Here is a 20,946-nt window from a genome sequence, read left to right on the forward strand (position 1 = left end):
ATTAGATAATTTGTATTATTGTACATTGTGTACATTGTTCCATTTGCATAGGTACTACTAATTTAAAAACAGCAGAAAATAATATGTAATTAAAAGGAAAAATGGGGAATATCCTACTATTTTTCCATGCTCTCATAAAATATTCCTATAATGTCCCAGCGGCCTGTATTAAGTACACTGTATTAGAGCTACTCAATTTATGACGACGTGGAGGCGCCCCAAAAAATCGAGTATCTCCCGCCAAATGCAGCAAAGTGAGTTATTGAATTACGAAAAACCCCAAAAAATGGCCCCGAGCTAAACATTATAATAATGCCCTGCGGTGGAAGGAGGACTGAACGCCCCATCGAAAAATCTCACGTGGAATCGGGCCCGGCGTGTGAAAAATCAGCTTGAAAGGACGCCGACCCTTGGAATCGAGTGCCCGTACTCCCCTCGATCTCCGGAACACGTGTCGCAGACTGGGCGGCACTAAATCATAGCCAAATGCTTATGATTAGAGGAAAAAGGCGGCTCCTCCCGCCACGGTCACATTACACTTCACGGCGAGTTAAGCGCCCGGAGCAGCGAGTTTTCCGGCAGCTGGATATGGATATGCTGGCAACAAAAATAGACCATCATCACGACTTCGGGCGATCTTGTGCCTTAGCATTGTGTTGTCCCTGTGCTCGGCTTTTTAATTAGAAACATTTGAAAGCTATTGTCATCGGGAGTGAGGAGTGGGAATCCGGAACCAACACACTTGTTGGCAGCTATCACTGCCTTAGACGGGCTAATAAGGCTCGGATTGTGGAAGTTACCGCGTAAACTTGGGGAGACAGGGCTCACCAGCAACAAATGAGCCTGTCAGTGGAAATTTTGTTGGGGAAAAGGCAGGGAAAGGAGCGACAACGGGTAGATGATTCAAATTCAGAAGTGGATTTAGAGGTATGAAAGGGAGAATAGTTTAGGGAATTATTACACATTCTGCTAGTTTAATCTGAAAAATATCTACATATATATCTGTATTGATTACAAATATATTGACTATAAATTAAAGATTCCTTAGTTCTCTTTGCTTTGTTTTGATAATGTTTTATGATCCAAACCCCTTTTACTATCCCTTTTTTTACATGAAACAAAAGTAATTCAACTTTGTGTGCTTTTGTGTATAGGGCTTTTCACGTATTTCAAGGAAAGGGCTTCCCAAATTCCTATTTCAAGGTGTTGAATACCAGTATTTACAAAATAATTTTCGAGAATAGGCATCGGCATCCCATCTTCCATTCTCAGAGAACATAAACGTCATGTTTTCATCGGGGCTTAGCCGGTCCAAGTGTTATCCCCCCTTTATCGAGCGATATGTTATGTTTTGTAAGCTGCAAACGCACTCATGATGGCCCATAATCGCTGAATTTGGCTTAGTTGCGACACAAATAAAACGGGCCATCGTAGGGGGATTTTGTAGTCGGTGCAGGGATACTAAAAGAATAAAAACAACTTTTACGACGGCCACAGATTTACTCTCAAAGTGCAGTAAAACTTGCACGGGACAATCCGTCAACCGAAGGGAGGTCTCTAGATTCCCCAATTCTTGGAGAACTCTGGCGAAAGGTGACAAAGCCTCCGGCGATGGGAAAGATATAAAATCAAAGTCAAACGCGGCGATTTGATGGCATTTGCTGGGGAATCAATTTAATCGCATTTAATGCCAGGCCAGACATCGAAATAGACGACGGGTGACGCAGAGCCCACTGGCGATATAGAAATTTCAATAATTTTCCAAAGGCAGCGCCAAAAATACCTACCGAGAAAAAAAGGGGGAAAGTTAAGTGCGACATCGCTGGGGGAATTGCTCCACCCCGTCCGATCCGCTTGAGGGATGTGATGGGGCGATGGGACACCTTGCCTGGGACAAACACCCACTAATTAGTTGTACCCGAAGATATTTATGCCCAATAAAACTCTTCTAGCAGCTGTGTGCGATAAAAACGCACCCAAAATTAGGCAAAGTGCAGTCGACTGAGAAACGATTAACGGTCTGCATTAGCCTAGCCGCCTCTGCTCTGATTGATGCCACAAATTTGCAGAGCCCTCGATGTGTGTGCTCTGCACAAATGGGTCTTTCCGGGCGGGAAACTAGCTCCACTTCCACCTCCAGCTTCAGCTCATACACCAACTGGTGCCCCTTGCATTCAAGAGCTTCGAACGTCCGACTGGGCTCGCCTGATCGCCCCAATGTATCACGATGGATTTATAGTTTAGTATGCACGATCAATCAAAAATCGTGAAGTGCGCAGAGAGAAAGAGAGAACTGCGATTCAAACTCTTCTGCGTCTAACAGTAAACGACGACCAAGGAGATGGAGATGGAGATGGACTCGTGACCAGCATTCTGCAGGTTCTTGTGGTAATTAAAATCCATTTAAGGAGACATTAATAATATTAGCCATTTTAATGAGATTATTTATATTAGATCGTCACCTTACGTCCACTATTAGCCTTTGTCAAAGCTATCAAAATTGTATTGGTATTAGATGTTGGATTGCCAAAAACATGTTAAGTAATTAGCATTTTAAGGGGTAAGCTGCAGAAAAAAGTACTGGAAGTGCCATTAAAAACATGTCTCGTTTCTATTTCTTGTAATTTAAATATCACCTAGAGGTGATACATGAACATTCAATTAAAATTCTTTAAATATTTTATTCAAACAAACGTAGTAGTGGCATATTCAGAACTATTTACTCTTGATTGCGGATCACGAGTCCATCGCCAACCAGTCCTCAGTCGGCGGGGCATATTAAAAGAAAGTCTTCTCGACGAAGCGTTGCCAATAAGAATTATTACACCTGATTGGAATCTGCTGCCGCAGCATCGGCAGCTTCAACTTGACCACTCTCTACTTGTGGGTGGGTGGGTCGTCTCGAAATCAGAATCCGCCAGCCGGGTAAGACGCCTTATGGTTGGTGGTTACCTGGTTTCAGATTCAGCTGCGGCCGACTGCATTTATTAACATTTTGACTTTGTGACCAATATTGGCTGTGCTGTGTAGCAGACGAAACGTTAGGCTTCCCAAACCCAAATCCCAAATCCCGAACTTCGGCTTGGTAGGCGTACTTAATCGATCGCTTGTTGATAGGCAAATTGGCAACAACAAAGCTGAAAACTGGCCATAACCTGTTTCGGTTTACTCCTCTTAGCTCGGTGAAAAATTCGTGATGAGCACGGAGCCAAAAAAAAAAATTAAAACAAAACAAGGGGAAAAGAGGCTGCTTTGGTTCTTTTTGGCCAGGTCCACTGTGTGATCTTTATCTTGGCCGCCAGAAATTTTAGCTAGGTCTCCATCGTCCGTCTCGAAGTCATTTACATTTGGCGGAATGGGACTCGGAACGTCTAAACCAGCCCGACTCTGGCTGACAGTTTGGAGCATTGCAAAGTGATCGTTAAATCACGAATATTTAATTGTCTTCATCACCTGAGGGTGCTTGAAATTAGTTTGGACTTGCTTTTAACATTTCTTCGTCGTTCGAACTCCTTTTTGTAATGGCCTATAATGGCCTCGACTTTCAGATGGGCCATTTAAACTGACGGACTGACTGCCTAGCTGGCTGGCCATGGCCCTGGCTCTGGCACTGGCCCTCCCATCGCAGGGGCTATGGTTTAAGACATTACCCACAAATTGCATGCATAGATTCGGCCTTTAATAAGCTCAGAAAGCGAACAATATTTAGTGCTAATTTTGTGGATTCAGGCTGGCTAAAAAGGGTTTGGGGCCAAGAAATGCCCATGCACGTCCAGTAAATGAATTTGATTGATCCATTTTTGATGGCTCTTAATTACGCGCATAATATTAATCCCTAGTATTTGGCAAAATAATTAACTTGCTTTAATTGGTCTCAGTGTACAATTTTTTCAGTTGGAATAATGCAATGCCAACCAGTTCCCACAAGTCACCGGCCCAAGTGGATGGCGCCTAAGGTTCTCATCATAAAGCAGAAATCATTAGAATCACTAATATAACATTTTAACTTCCTTTATAACATTTCTGATATTTTTCCCATGTGGGCAGTCACACTTTGCCGGTTTCGATCACACCTAAAATCAATGAGTAAGTCATAAAAGGTTCCATTAGAGCAAGTCCATCAATTTCCAATTCCCACGCTTAAAACTCCCTACATTTCCCATTGGAAATGCACTTCATTCTATGACCAATCCTGGGTAAATATGTGCCCTTAGTTGACCCAAAACAATTAACGGTTAACGTTGGACGACCTTTTTCGCTCCTTGGGGTGGGTGATCGCAGATCAGAAATCAAATAGTGACTAAACAGATATCAATTATTGCAACCCATCGATGATGTGTGCTCTTCTAATGGTGTTCCCTCATAAAGTGGCCATGCATCATTGCACATGTTTCAATACAAAGTCGGTGAAATACTCGCAGAACATAAGAACATGCAACCCAGGGTGGAATGAAATGACAGATTCCATATTGTCCCAACACATATTCCCACAATTGTCAAATCACAATCGTTGCGAATTTGGCAAAACTGCCGCTGTAGCAGTTTCTGGTAGCTACCAGTAAAAATTAAATTAAGCCAAATTAAATGGCAAGTTGCAAGCGACTCAGGGGTGGTTTTGCACCCTGCTTCTGTTCGATCCATTAATGAGCGACAAACGCTGATGATATTATTTACTTGACGTCATTCCACTGAGAACTATTTAATTTTATACGTAAACTAATTTAGAAAATTCTAATAATATGAAAGTAATAAATTGCTACGCATTTTCTTTAAAATATAAAATATTATTGCTGCATAATATTTCTTACTCCTAATATGTCAAAAATATTACTTAAAAAATACGCATCATTAAAGAAAGCACCATAATTAATTAGTAAATGAAATGAAAAGCACTCATTTTTTATATATGTAGGTATACGAGTAGATGTAGGTATGCGTATTGTTTTTCAGTGTGCCCTCACTGTTTCATGTAATTGCTGGCTGGCCACACAGTTGAAAGTCAACGAGGGGAGGGATGAGTTGGGCGCTAAGGGTGAGGGTGGCAAGTGGGCGTCACGGCTGCCTGAACACCCTCGCCCAGTTGGCTTAACCCCTCGCTTCATGCGCTCGTCGCCCGTCGGCCGTCGGCTTAACCCCTCGATGCCTTTGGCCCGGACATTTGACATACGTTTTGAGCAGCGTTCAGTGCTTAATATGCGACACGTGACCCACACTTTGCACGTTCCGTTTTGTTCTGCTGCGACCTTCTGCAGTTCCACCTTCATTTCGAGCCGTATGCAGGTCCTGGTCGTGGTCGTGCTCCTGGTACTCCTTCTCTGGGAATCGTCTGCTTTCCGGTTTGACTTGTTGTTGTGTGACACGCGCTCTGCTATCGCGAACTCCATCGTTCCGTCTAAATTTCCAACTCCATTGTGGGCTGACCAGCGACACGCGTCTTCATTGGACGTGGATATGGATTGCGATGTGGGTGTGTCATCTGGCGGCTAGGAGAGGGTTGACATGTGGCCATCTGAGGGTGGATCGCAGAGCTTTTGTCCAGAACCACTGATGAGGCTGAGCTCTGAGTGCAACCGTTGTGTTTTGTCCGTAGCTCATTATGTTCGTTTTTGCTTTCTGCGGCTTCCATTTTGGAGCTTATAAGATGTCCTGACATCACCACAAGTGCTCTTTCATGGGTCAAGCAAAAAGGGATATTTATCTTTATTTAATATACATATACAGATATGTTTGACAGTTAGGGTTCTAAGTTATAAGTAATTAAATACTAGCAAGCTACTCAAGCAAGCTGAAGAATTGAAGAATTTTGTTTATCAGTTCTCGCGTTAATGGCACTTTCCTGACCTCAGAGACCCTGTCTCGAGAGGTCATGGAGAGTCCTCTGCTCCGGGGCAGTTTAACTGTCGGACGACAAACGATCACAGCTTTGAAACTTAAAAAGAAACACCACTAGGATAATCCACCATAATGTTTGAACATTATTTGATCGAATTTGCACCATCGTGAGCGCTGTCCACAATTTTCCCCAGCACGTTTTCTTTTCTCCTAGCGGTCGGTCGAACGGCGAAAATTGCGATACAAATTAAGTGATTTGCCATTGACATTTCCGCCAGGGTCCGAACCTAGAGCCAGTCTTACCCAGGGTCCAGATTCGAGCCAGCCGCGAGCCTTGAACGAAGCACGCGCGTGAGTAATGAAGTGCCAAGATCGCTTACACTCAGAGAATCTCCGACTGCGGTCATTTTCACACAATTCGCATTGACCCCGCGCACACTAACCTGACCCTGGGGAATCGAGGCTCAGTCACAGTCACCGTCTGTGGCCAAGACTCAAGCTCAGGTTCTCTGGAGAGCCAGAGCCTGGCTGGCTGGCCGGCCGACAATCGATTTTAATTTGTTTAACTTGTGCATCAATTTCTGCGCTTGTTTGTCTAGCATCTTCTTCGTTTTGCCGGGTCCATTGTGCATAAATTACTGACACTTGTCTCCATTAAAAATGAAGGTGATTCAACTGTCAGCCCTGACTCTGAATCCCAATTTGAGTCCGCGACTCCCTGGCAGTCACGGCATGTTTTCCGCTCGTACATGCCATGGATGTGGCTGGATGCCATGGCTGTTGGATATCGCTATGACGTTCCATGGACATCAATCGCTGGCAATTTTCTTGTAATTGTTTGATGCTGTTGTGCCAGTACAATTGACAAGCGAGCTGTTCAACTGACTACGGTTGAGTTTTCCTTGGATTCGTTGAGCTATGGATGCATCTCAACGTTAAGTTGTATTGCGGTAAGTTTTTATTAAATCTTTAATTAAAATTTTAATTGTATTATGAGAGTTAAAAGATACTCTGATTATTGTTAAAAGCACGAAATAGCAAACAATAAACCCAAAAACGACACTCAAGCTTTAAGATATAAAAATTCCACTTTAATCAGATCTGCGGACAAACTCTCTACTCCCACAAAGTACAGGGTACCTTGTTTGGTGGTCTAATCCACGTACAATTCGTCGCTGTTAAATAAAAATTATCTATAAATTAGCTTTGACGCATTTTGAAATATTTTAGCACTTTTGCGTTATCGCGGCGACAAAATCTATTACTTAATTTTTTATTTGCGCCACTCTCGCGCATATTGGGAAAATATCAACCGAGATGAAATATGAAATGCAACTGGCCCGAGAGGTCTGGTCAGCATTTAACTGACCATTTATGTGCGTGATTATTACGTGATATGGCGAGCAGTCGGCTCATAAATAATATTAAGCCAGTTTACAGTTTTCAGGCGAATGTCCAGAGTCGAATTCGAAGTCAGAGTTCCATTCCAGGTCCAGGTCCCACATCCAAATCCCATGCTACACCCTCTCGCGATGCGAATTGATTTCTGTTTGGGCTGCGAGCACAAGCAGACTGTTAAATCATTTAATATACCAATTATAACAAGTCGAGTAGTTAACATAAATCCTGCTATCCGCATTCAATGAAAAAGTTAAGTGATTTTTCGCGCTGGACCTTTTTTATATTTGGCCAACGGCGTCGTCGCCAAGAAATCAAAACTCATGCATTATGAATGCCAAAATTCTCTGACGTGGTCAATTTCAATTTTTATTTATTTTATTGCCTCTAATGCATCGGCGCACTGCCTGGCAAATAAATAAATATTCGAAATAGCAACAAAAGCATGACATTTTCAAAAAGGAACCCACTCTGCATGTGGAGAGAGCGAATGAGTTTGTGGCGGAGGCATCGTGACACGGCGTCTTTTGTGATTTCAAATAAAGCCTTACAATAATTGGAATACCCATCCTCCAGAAATTTGAAGCATTCGTTAAAGTAAAAAGGATCTAAATATCTTCCTTTATTATTCAAAATATTTTCTCCAATTACACGATTTGATCTCGAAATGATGTCGAACACCTCACATCTCTAATCGTGGTTTTATATCTTGGGCTGACAGGTTGGTTTCCCCACTCGTTCGCTAGGTGGCGTCTAGTGCTCGGACGTCTGTCCAGCGGGTCATATATATATTCGAGTGTCTCGGCGGACTTCTTTTCTTTGGCTGCTTTTGTACTGAATCATTGCCTGCCCCACGTCTGTGCACCGCCAAAAAACCAAAACCGCTGACTGTCTGCCCCACTGTCTCATATTTTATCACAGCAGCCGCTGTCTCGAGTGGCCAAGTGTCTTGGCTAGAGGTTTTTGGCCGTGGTTTTAGCCAGACTTTTTCTTCGCCTTTTTAGCTGTGGCACATGCTCTAAGACCGTTGGTTTGTATTTTTTTTATTTTCGGCACAGATTTACGACTTTTTATGCTGTTTTGATTTGTTTTTGCATAAGGGTGTTCACGTGGCCCAGGCTGGGAGACTGGAGTCGCAACTGTTTGGCCGTTTGTCTTGTCAGTGGCGTTGTAATTGGGTTTCAGAATATGACGGAAAGAGTGTTGCTAATCAGCAAATCAGGCTCTGGCGTTGAGTAGACGAATTACAGCGCACTTGGGGTATTTGGGCTATTTGTATTTGGCTGTGGGTCTCTGTTAATGCCAAGCGAGCGATTGCCAACCTGTTTTGTATTTCCATTCAAAATGGAAAGGCGTTTCTTTAGCTCGCCGACTGGACCATCAATCTTCAGTCAAAGTGTCGCCCAGGACTTGGTGTTAACTTCCTAATTTTCAGCCAAAGTCCAGCGGGAGAGGATTGCTTTATTGTCAAGCAAACACAAAACTTTGCATTTTATTTCTCAATAAACCCATATTTCCATATCTTTATGTTGCAGACGAATAAGCATTAATACTTAAAAGGCTATTTGGGTGAATTTCTTGTGCAAATCAATAGCACTAGTCAACAGTAAATGCATTAAAATGATTAAGGCCGTTGGAAAGATTAATGCAGAAGGCAATTGATTTCAATTTTTGATAGGTTACTAGGTTTTTTTTTAGGATGGACCTCTTAAAGTATTAATTACTTTTGTAAGACATATGAAGAAGTGATAAGAAAATTGTGCTACACTTAGTAGGTATATACAATATAATAATAATCATTTAGGCAGCTAGCATAAATTTTATTTTATTTTTGTTTAATAGCCTGTTTTAATATAATGTAAGACATAGTTTTTTTCTTTTAATAACTTAATTCTTTGCTAAATAAAGTTTTCGTACTATGTTCAGGAGTCGTTTTTCTTAACGTTCATTTAGTAAAACAAAAACTTTAAAGGATAATGTCTGACTAGCAGCAATGGACTCCTCAGAGGTGGACATGCCATGGGTGGCATGATAGAGACTAGGGTGGGTAGGGCAGTGGAGAATAGACTGGCAGCTGGTCCGTTGGACTCGCCGAAAGTCGTAAGTTGGGCAGTTGGCCAGGTGCGGGTGCCACACACACTCGCACACCTCGCCTGAAAACTGGTTGCTGGACATGAGGTGAGGCAAAAGGCTAGTAACTGGCCAGCAGGCGTGTTGGGCCTGGGTACTTGGCTATTTTAAATCCTCATGCAAATGGCTATTTTAAAGGACTTTATAATTTTTATGCACATGTATTGATTTTCCATTTATAGAAAGATTAGGGTTGAAATATTATAACTATAATATTACATTCTTTAGGTTTGTAGTTTAATTTGTAATAAAATTATTTTATTTATCTGTTAGTGAGCTTCTAGGTTTATAATATACATTTTAAGTTTCATACATATGAATGTCGCTCGAACTTTAAAACTTGATTTCTTATTGGATTTCTGTAAATTATATAAATATATTATTGGCATAAGAAATATTTTAAGGCTAAAAATAATAGTTGAAGGTAATATAGTATTGTAATGCGATCTAGCTAGTTTGGTAGTCCCAAGTTGGCTGCCCAGTGCAGAGACGTGGAACTCTGCGTGGCTGGGAACACACCCGCATCGCGGCAGCAGACTGGACTCAGAGCCAAACTCAGTTTAAAACCAGATTAGCGCCCAAGTCTGCGCCTAATTTTTGTCGGTGGGCCTAAGCAAATTTGAATTTGAATGTTAGCGGGTGATAGTCGCCGTTTTTCTAGTCATTTTTTCTTTTTTCATCTTTTTGGGCAACGAGAGACCACTTGGTCGGTCGGCGAACGCTGTTCCACAATCTCGTGCCGCTGGCGGGTTGACAGTGTGGCGCGGTGCAAGCCCCTCGCGGTTCCTGTGAAATACAGGATGACATGGGGCATGGTTATGGTTACGTGCATACAAAAGCTACTAAGCTGATTACGAAATGTTGACCTTTTTGCGGCACAACCCAACCACTTGTCAGCGCCTTTGGCGGAGGAGCTGCCGGCGAGAGGTTTATGTCAACTGCTTTTTCGGGGACTCCTTGTAGTCCCCTGATTTCCAATCCCCGGCTTCCCCTGATACCCCAGATAATTGCCCGCGAATCGAGTTCGATTTAATTCACCCATAACTCAGGTGGCTCCCGCTAATGGCTGAACGGGTGGTATTGTCGTCCGTCGTCAGTACTTCCTGCTTATCACTTTGCCTATAAACTAGTCCAGAGTGAACCATAAATCGAGCTGTTACACTCTGTCAAACTGTTTGCTTGAAAGTTTCGTAATACTTAATGGAATGACCTATGCGTGACTCATTGGTCGGCCAATAGCAATTACGCTTTTCGGGGTAAAGAGTGCATATTAAATCTATAAACTTTTCTAGGGTGCAATGATTGATAAGCCAAAGAGTTGAATATACAAAGTAGTGGATTGTATCGTCTATGACTCATTATTGCGCTGATTAGTTTGATTTTCTTCCAAATTTGTTTGGCAAGTCCCTTAACGTTAGGCACAAATGATACTGAATAATAATAGATTTAATAGTAATATTCCAAGAAACTAATTTCAATACATAACACTGCTAAAAAGTTGAAAGGCTTTCTATTTTCTGGCAAAGGAATTTCTTTCTATTTTCTGGACACTCGGGAATTTGGTAATTTTCCATCAAGATCCAAATTCAGCGTGGCAAAAGCTCTGTTGGATTCGTTTGCATACCGGCAGCTGGTCCTCGGTTGCATACCTGCGCACTATCCACTCACCCCGATCGAGTGGGGTGGAAATCAGGGTCGAAATGGTGGGAAAAGTTTTGCAACCCCGAACGGGCGAAGTGAGACAAAAGCACCGGCTCCGAAGAGGCGTCGCTTGACAGCAACCTGGTTTCGGGTACTGCTTACCATTTACCATTCACCGGGCACCACACCGCCAAACACCCAACACCAAACACCGGGTGCCTTCAAGGACAAGCCCCGCAAATAACCCACCCCATGCCACCCAGCAGCAGGCTGTTGCTATTGAAGCTGAGGAAGCACGATGTTCGTTCTTCGTGAGTGCTGTGTTGTCCTGCAGCTGCGCAGTAAATCCTGTCCGACGGCAGGGTGGCTTTTATGTTTTGGTGGGAAAATAAATCAGTCGAGTTCTCAAACATTGCTATACTGATGATTAATCGCCAGCGATTTTTCGGAAACTGTACTTGATCAACGGCGGAAAATGTGCAGCGGAATTCGGCGGACTCATGTTGCTCTTTTCAAAATTTGCCTCCTTTATAACTGTGAGAATGTTCATTTGATTTTGTAATATTTCTGGATCGCTGCTTTTTTATATTTACTCACTTGGAATGGGCAATCAAGTAAAATGATTTCATTTGACTAGGCAGAATTTAAAGGAGCATTCTTGCAATTAGTCGCTACTTTTGGTATGGTTTCAAATTACTGAGAAAGCTCTGCATGATACCGAATCTAAAGCGACGTTTTTGGTCTCCCATCGATATAATATTTATTGAGGTGCAATGGTTTGAAAAAGTTAAGGAAAATAAGCCTGGGAAATTTATTTTCTCTTAGTAGGGCATTATTATTTTCTTCACAAAAGATGTTTCAAACAAAAGAAAAAAATTGCCTGCCTAAGCAGAAAGTAAAGTCAAGCAACATTTGGCTACTTTAAATAATAGGAAACGGAATCTATGATTGGGATCAGCAAATATACATATACATATATATAAGTTTTCAAAGTCGGTAGTTCTGTGACAAATTTGATTCCGGGAGACAATCAATTTAATCAGCACATATTTAATTTTCATATTTTTTGCTGCCGTAAATTCACGCCTTTGGCAACATGTGGCGGTGTGGCAACTTTCCATTTCCAAATTGGTAGTCGCCAGGACAAATGGGTGCGCATGTGCGCGCCATCAATAAAAACAACAGCATTAGTCAACCGGCAATTGGCCGAAAAGAGAGTCGCTGTTAGAGCCAGGCCCAATACCTCGGGCTTTGTTTTGGAAGAGGAGCACTTGCACCCAACCCGATTCCGAGTGGGAGTAACGGGGCCATTCGATTTTCAACTGACAAATTCGCACTCATTTATTGGTGATTGGGAACTAAGGTCGACCTCTGAGAGTGAGGCACCACCAACCCCAGCATACGGTTGTCTTTTTCATCGTTGTCTTGGCCTGGCAAGGCGCAGGAACATTTCAGAGAATCGGTGTACTGGATAACGCCATAGTTGCCCGATATCATCCAGTTGTGATCGTTCCTCAAGAGCGTATCCGCCATTCCCTCCGGCAGTCCGCAAACCACCTCGCATTTGACAGTCCGCAAAGCACATATATTGGTGGGTCTAAAGCCCCGCAGGCAAGTGATAAACTCCTCTGCCGAATCCCATATATAGTCACCCAGCAACTTTCGGTAGTTCAGATCCCCCTTGAAAATGGCCAACTTGGAGGTGGTGAGCAAACGATAAAGCTCGATATCCGATTCCACCATAACGAAGTAGGGTTGTGGTCCAGTCCAGAAGTGGGAGGTAGGAGCTATAACGATTTTCTCGAATTTCATCAAGTGGGCCCACTTCTTGCCCACCGCAGAAAGGGTCTCATCCTGGTGGCCAGTCAGAAAATCTATTGTCCAATCGATATCAGCACGCGTAACATCGGATATATACCAAGGAATGGCCTTGACATGCAGACGCACTTGGGTGGCCAAGTTATTATCCACCATATATTCCAGTAACAACATATCCGTAAAGAACTCGAAGCCTCCGTTGTCGCAGATAAAGTCCACAATGCGATTCCCGCTGGTCTTGCTCGCCTTCATCAAACAATTCCAAATAAGAGTGGAGTCATCCACGAGAAGAATCCTATCGATGTCGGCCACCTTAACCAGGACATCTATATCGTTCTTGCTATCTTCCTCCGCGAAATTAAAGTTGCCAATTTGCAGTTCGAAGTGGGTTCCCCACAGGTCAATCCGCAAAAGCTTGCTGAACACCTCGAAGCTCTTGGGCAATCCTCGCGTGGCTCTAGCCAACGCTCCCATCGCCACCTCGCTGAGCATCAGATCCTCCTTTTTCAGATGATCGAAGCAGTCGTACTTGTGCAGGTGGCGGCTGTTTTCGAAGAAGGAAAAGATTCGCCTGTACAAGTAGCATTCGGCATGCAGCCAACAGGCGCGAAAAAAGGACTTTTTGGGACGTGGCATCTCAGTTATGAAGGCGTTCCACTCAACTTTGTCCGGCTCAGCACCGTGAAACAGCAAAAACTGCCGATCCCGGTTCAGTTCCATCTTGAGGCGTTCAATGGCATCCACTATTTGCTTGACATCCTTGCGCACTTCCTCGCCGTATTTGTTCACCAGATCCGGTACATCGGAGAGGAGCCTCATAATAATCTGCTGCATAATTCCCGGCATCCGAGTCCTTAGCGTCAAATAGGCGAAACTCTGTTTGTACCTTCCGGACAGCAGGGAATGGCGAGGAGTCGGGCCCTCGAAAAGATCTGTTGTGGTGGACTTTTCTGAGTGCGTTGAGACACGCCAGCCCATCTTGTTTAATTTAATTTGAACAGTCAGCGTGATTTTTTTTAATTTTTTAGGAAAACGAAAGGAAAAACTGAAGGAAGACTGAAAACTGATTTAAGAATCAAAAATTCTCAACAAGTCTTTTTTGGGTATCGATAACTTATAAAACACTTTAAATTATGCTTAATACATAATTGGTAGTACAAACTTTATTATCTGCCATAATAAGTATTTATCTCTATTAAGTATGCCTGTAAGCCAAACAACTTCGTGATAAAGTTTCATTAAAATCAATCAAATAAAAATATGCAAAATTTGGGCTTTCTCGGTTGAATTTCACCCATCAGCATTTATTTATCAACTCGAATCCCTGAGCGTTCCAAGAAAAGTTACCAGAAATGTCCCCACATAAACCAGGTAAGTACTGTGGGAAACCTCACGGCATTAATGAGATCCAACCTCCGCGCTTCCCATTCATGGAACCACTTCCTTCCGATGCCCAGGTGTTATCCGCATCGCGTCATGTCCAAGTGTAATTTACACGGTCGGTGGCAAATGAAATTAGCATATTCTTAGAGTGCTTGCCCTTGATCCCTGATTGCATCCGGTTTGGGATGGGTTCGAGCAGTCCCGGATAAGTGAAAATCTTGGCAAGGCTAGGGGTTGGCTGAGGGTTATTGCAGTTAGCATAATTGTCACATGTTAATAAACAAGTCCGCGGCACTGTGGGAATCTCAATCTCCCAGTTGTCGGGGTTAATTCTATGCTAATGGAGCAAGGTGTGCACTTCCTCTGACAACCCTTTTCGGTTCCTATCCGATCCAATTGAATGTTTATGAACTGCGGATGACGCAAGTGTTCGTCCGGATCGTTCAGTTTCTGCCTTATTTGCATAAGCATTTGCCAAAGGAGCCGAACTGATATGATATTATTTGTTTGCCCAAGACACACTCATAAATATCACGCGAAAAAAAAATATGGTCCCAATTCTTAAAAATTCTGTAAATATAAATATAATATAAATATAATATAATATAATACAGGTAAAAGAAACTACGAAAACTGGGCGAAAAACGAAAATACCAATGGGAATTTGAGATATAGCATTCTCCAAATATGTAATAAAAGTAATCGAAAATAAATCATTCTCACAGTGTAGCACTAACCCCTTGTGATTTTGTGTGGCAGACACCGGTGCGTCAAAATAGTGAAACTTGCGGCTCTTTATCGCTGGCCGTGCACCTTAGACCCCGCCGATTCGCATCCAGGTGTTCTCTTCCTCGGAAATCGGAAACTTCCCCCATGAAAATCCGGTTCCAAGTTCGGTGGTGATTCCTTTTACCTATCTGTGAATTTGCCACTCAAGGTGCTTCATACTTTCCGTGCGCCATTTTCGTTCAACAGTTAAGTCTGTTTTGAGTTGCTAAGGAGACGTTTATACACCCTATAAAACGTAATGCATACCCTAAAATTGCCATTCCTTTTGCATCGCTATGGGAAACAATACGAATATATGGGTAACATTAGAGATAATAATGCCATGATATGATTTGAAAATTAAAATAAATAGTATAAAATTATCAAATCGTTTGATAGAGAAAGGGTAGTAGTATCTTCGGTGCCTCGGCTGAAGCTGTTAAGACTGAATTACGTTTCCTCATGAAATCACGAAATCGAAATCGCCTAACAGCTGCGTAGTTATTGTGGCAAGTTCTGACATGTGCTCATCGCTACGCAATATTGTCAATCTTTTTTTTTTGGGTGTGGGGACTGAAGTCTATGACTGGACATTGTTCGATATCGGGAACGGAAAAAACGGACCCAGCCCAAGCAAGTCGCATTAAGACCGAACGGATATCGAATTCCACAAAGTAGCAATTCAGCGATCTCGGCTATCTCGCTGTAGCCAAATTATGTTCTGCCATAAAAATGCCTCAACTTTCACCCGCCACGGAAAAAAGTGACAAAATATGGCCGGCCCCGTAATTGCTCCCAGCAGATCAGTGAATATATTTATGTTATTGCTGCCCCCGATCGTTGCAAGTAAAAATTGCATTATCAGAGTCATAAACAAATTAGGGGTCCCAACAAAAAATCAAAACGAGCACGAAAGCGGGGAGAGCGGCAGCTGCATATGTGGCCGGATAATCAAGGCTCAAGTGGCGGGTCCCATTAGCTGACACCGCAGAGAGGGAAGTGCACACAGTATTTTAGAAACAATGGCACACTCGAAAAAATATACATAGCTTTGTTGTATACTATATTTTGGTTTACAAATTAAATATCACTTATCTGTTTGTATGTTCCTTAAATTGGTTTTTTCTTTTTAGCATTTTCTAAAATTTCTTCTCACTGCAGCCCAGGCAACTAAGCTCGAGAAGATTAATAACTCGCCAGCGCACGTTCAATTAATCTTTCGCTGCGCCTGCTCCGAAAGTGCAACTGGATCCGGCAGACATGGAAATCGAAGTCCCACCCACTGACAACTTAACGGCACGTCTCCGGAACGGATTCCCGGGATCCGATGGGACAGTAGCCGACGAAATGGGATGGTGGCACTGGGATGGAATGAGATGGGATCGTGTACCTGCCGCATTGTCAGTGTCAATTGTGACAGTGCCTGCGACAGAGGCTCACTCCCCGAAAACAAACAAACGGACACGTTCTCCTGGGGGGAGAAGATGGCCCCATGATGATGCCAAGCATTTGCCCATGAACGTGACAAAACTGAAGAACACGCTGCCGGGAAGCCGGCTAAATTAGTTGTTTTAGCTGCGTCTAAATTTAGGAGCTACTGCGACCCCTCGGCCTATTCGGGGATTTTGGGCGTGCGGCAATCCATTGGCCATAAATCAATTATACGGCCCCAACCGTATTTATAGACCGGCTTCTGTTCAGGTGCATGGGTAAGGAAAATTCCCAACCATATAGCGGAAATAATTTCAAACATTTTCATAGCTCAAATTTATGTAAATACAATGCTGACAACTCGAACATGGTTGTGCCTTCTAAATTAGCATAAAATATAAATCGGAAATCATTTGTAATAATTTGGGCGACATTTGCTGCCGTATTCAACACAGATTTTTTGGCAGAAAAAATGGGACTCTTCCCAAGAGTTTTCGCTTGCACTTAATTCGTTTAATTAGGAATCCCGCGGGGAAACAAATGCTTTTGACTTCATTATGGCCAGGGAATATAAAAAAAAAAAAACATGCGAAAGCTGTCAGCTAAATTGATGCACCCTCAAGCATTGGATTACAAAAGCAGTGAGCCCACAAAAACACGAAAACAAAAGCAAATGAGGCTGAAGTTGCAGCAGCAGCACCACCAGCTGAACCAGCTCATCCACCATCCTCCATCTGAACCACCAGCACGCAACTTGACTCCTTCCTGCTCACCACAAAAAATATCGAGGAGTTTCTGCAGGAGCAGTCGAACAGTTGAATTTTATTTGAATTAGCAACGCGCAATCAAAAACATTCAAACACGCATAAATTGAATCCCGTGGGATGATTTCTGTTTCGGGTTCCCAGTGGCGTGGTGGCGTGGTGGCAACCCCCTCGACGTCCAGCCAGCAACTTGTCACGTGATTCCAATAACAAATAACTCCTGCAACGGATCATCCCTTAGTCCTGCAGCGGAGCCGCGACGAAATCCAGCCGGAACCCGTATTTCGCAGAGCGTGGGTAAGTTATTTATCGGTCAGAATCCTTCAGGGAGATGACGTGGACCTGATCCTGACCACCCCCTCGACCAGGAATCGTCCTTCTCCTCCCCGCCTCTTGCCTTTCTCACCGTCCCTGCAAGTGAAAATTGTTTCGGTCATGGGAACATTCGCACTCCATAATGGCATAGTTATGTTCCATATTAGGCACTCAATGCTACTTAATTGATTGGCAATCATATGGGGGTCCTTCTTTAGGTAAATAAATGGGCGTGGCTTTGCTATTGAATTAGGTACCACAATGGACGGGTAAATATATTTTAGTACAGTGAACTAATCACAAAGGGAAATGATGTGGGGAGTCGTAATATAAGTGTAATACTAACATGGAACATTTAAGCAGATTATGTTTCTATATTTTATCAAGTCAAGTGTCTTTTTCCTGTACTCTTCAAGTGAATTACTCCCCAACAAGAGATAGCGAACTTGAACTTCAACATGCCCTTCAACTTTACCGAAGAAATACCCGAAAGGATGTTTGTCATTGATAAGCAAATTAAATTAAGCACTCCAGAAATTATCTCAAGATGTTTGGATATGCAAACATATTTGCAAGTGATTCAGCTTTTGCCAAATTGGTTCGGATGGCAACTAATAAGGCGGCAAATTGTTCATTTTTATGATTTCTCAACATTGCATTAACATAAACGCTGATGCTAATCTTTTTTTCCCATGAATAACCGGAGAAACATAAACAATTTATTATCGTGATTCATTTATGAAAATAAAATCACAAGCTCGCCGGTGATTATTAGTTCGAGATGAGAGCGCCAAAGCTAGCGATCAGCGGATCGATCTATCTTTCCAATGCCAAGCGGGTGGTCCGAAAAACCAACTTTACAGATACACGGAAAAAAATTTAGTCATATATAGTAGAGACATGCTTACAAATATTATTTTGATACTGAAATTGTTTAAAAGGAAGTATCGCAGCCAAGTCTTTAATTATTGTTGGATTAGATATAGAGTGACCTTTTATTTCCTGTGTAGTTAACCACAGAGACTAGTAACTAAGCTTCTTCCCAGCAGATTAATATCTCAAGAGCGCATTTTAATTAGTGGCGATGAAGTCGAAACTTAATTTATTGTCACTCCGACTAATGAAACACGCCTTGGAGTCCCGATTCTTCGGTTTAAGACCCCACATAATTGAACAATTTGAGAGTGTGTGTGGTGGGTCTCTTATCGAAGCGCACACGCTGTCAATAAAACAAATTAGTTTGAATTATAGACGTAGCTTCCATATTTTCATAGACACCGTCTCGATCTCCGGAGTCGGGACTAATTTATGCGGCGTCGGAAGCTTCAGACTGTTGTCTGCTTTTATTCGATTATAATTACCGTTACTGTGTTCTCCGGCCAGATAATAATATCGGATTTCAAAAGCGGCGTTTATGCTCGCTGACCTGGAGCTTCCCCCTCCGTATCAGGCGCCAATAGTTCTAAGATCTTGTTTTGATTGCAGCTCGGTCTGGGCGACATAGCATCGCATAGCATTTTTCTTGTATTTGTCTTGTATTTCTCCCGCATTGTGTGCTCAGTGGCTTGAAAAACCTTCAGCTCGTGACAATGTGAGACAAAAGTCGGCGTGTGGCTGGGACAAGCGCTCTGGATCGGATTCGTTTTGGATTTCTGCATACTTTTTTGAACGACTATTTCGCCGCCCGACTTTCTTTTGTCCGCTCCGGAGCGCAGCTGCAGCCAGCAGATTCCCAGATACTCGGATGGTTGGATGCCCCAATCCCCAGATACTTGCCACCTTGACGGCGGCAAATTAATGGCATTTTGCACTTCATTATGCGACTCTGTGCGGCCGTTTGACACTTTGATGTGAGGCACTCAGCTGTGGAGCAGTGGAAATCTGTGTGGGACAGTTAGCCTTTGCGGTTTACCTGCCAGGTGATGTGCAGTTAGCTTTTCCCCGGCGTCCCAGGGTTCCAGGGTTTGATGACACTATCCTCATTGTTGCAGTCGCCGCAGTCTTCGAGGGCTGACCAAGCAGAAGGTGAAATTGGCCATGGTCAGAATCGAATGATCAACGGCAGATGGCTGGGGACACAATTGAGATGTGCGCTTGAATTAAGATGATGGATGGGCACATATTTCAAAAGTGTTTCCTTTTTGTCAAATATAGACTTTATTAGAAATTATAAAACGAGAGGGGTATTTAAAGACAGTTATCCTGATTTAATGTTCAGTAAAATCTTTTTACTGAAAGAATTTCCTCTCAAATTTTTGTTGTATATTATTATGTACTGCGTGCTTAAATAGACTTAGCAGTCCTACTTATCGAAATCTCTTTATGTTATTTGAATCTTGATTACTTCATGAAAATACTTATCTTTTTGATTTTATCTGATTTATAGTATTTCATTTCATTACCCTAAGCTTAAATTTCACAATAAAAGATGAGCCAACGATGCATCAAGGACTGATTAATGGTTTTACAATTTCAGCAGCAGTTAATTATAATTCAAATTCATTTTTTAATGTACTATCAGAACAGAGATCGTTTCCTATTGTTAACGTTACAGAGATCACAACACATCTCGGCCAGCTGAGCACACCGGTTCGCTACAGGATTTTGGCGCCAAATACCCGGGGCATGGAATAATCAGTTCAAAGACGAAATCAGTTCCTTGTGGTACGTGTCACAGGCGGCAGATGTGGGAATGGATGGCGGTCGGGGGGTGCGACTCCTTGCAAGACGCTCGACGAGGGGTTGGTCGGAAAGTAACGTCCAAAACTGCAGTTCCACCACCATCAATATTCCGACGAAGGTTGCCTGGTGATGCTGCGGATTTTGGGGTGGGCCAACTGCGCCAGGTAGATTTGCACGAACCTCTCTCTTTTGGCGCATTCCAAGGCACTCGGCTTGATCGGAAAAATAAAGCCAGGTAACTGTGCGGGCACATGCCCATTTTGGGGTGGATTGGAGGTCTCTGGCAGATGGTGAGATTCTTTAATATCGGGAATTGAAATTTCATGGCCTTTAGGGGGTTATTTCTGCCGAGTGCACCGATAAACGAGGAGGAGGAGGACCGGAACAATAGTCTGGGAAAGGTTGATTTACCTTAGATCTGCGCGTTGTTTGTCCTGGTGATTAATATTTCTGTGGACGTCCAAGTGGGTACATTGCATTGTTGGTGGGCTCGATTTAATGGCGGAGCCAATGTCGCGTGCTGATCCTACTCAGCTGCCAGCTGGAGAGGATCGCTCCGATAAAGATCATCTAGAAACCTAAGTGCTTCTTTTCTTCTGTAACTGCAAGATCTGTAACATAAGTTCGCAATATGCAACAGAATAAAAGCTTTTAAAGACAGAAAGGAAAACTTCTTGTACCTTTTTAAATATATCCATCTTAATGATTATACTTAAAGTCTTTTTGATTTAATGGTAATCAAATATTAGGGAATTATATCCTTAATCAAAACGCTGAAATCTCT

The 20,946-nt window shown here is 42.8% G+C and overlaps 1 protein-coding gene across 1 annotated transcript; it reads right to left on the bottom strand.

Moving 5' to 3' along the window:
- Window positions 1-12,001: 12,001 nt before the first annotated feature.
- Window positions 12,002-13,882, bottom strand: LOC6529002 (damage-control phosphatase ARMT1). Its single transcript, XM_002089998.4, has one exon. It carries the CDS (start codon window positions 13,795-13,797, stop codon window positions 12,343-12,345), a length of 1,455 nt encoding a protein of 484 aa, XP_002090034.1. The 5' UTR covers window positions 13,798-13,882; the 3' UTR covers window positions 12,002-12,342.
- Between the last annotated feature and the right edge of the window lie 7,064 nt (window positions 13,883-20,946).

This window comes from Drosophila yakuba, chromosome 2L (genome assembly GCF_016746365.2).
Source record: "Drosophila yakuba strain Tai18E2 chromosome 2L, Prin_Dyak_Tai18E2_2.1, whole genome shotgun sequence".
In the NCBI taxonomy this organism is placed as follows: domain Eukaryota; kingdom Metazoa; phylum Arthropoda; class Insecta; order Diptera; family Drosophilidae; genus Drosophila; species Drosophila yakuba.

Excerpts from the sequence above, each read along its gene's own strand:
- LOC6529002 (XM_002089998.4), bottom strand. The coding sequence starts at position 13,797 with ATGGGCTGGCGTGTCTCAACGCACTCAGAAAAGTCCACCACAACAGAT.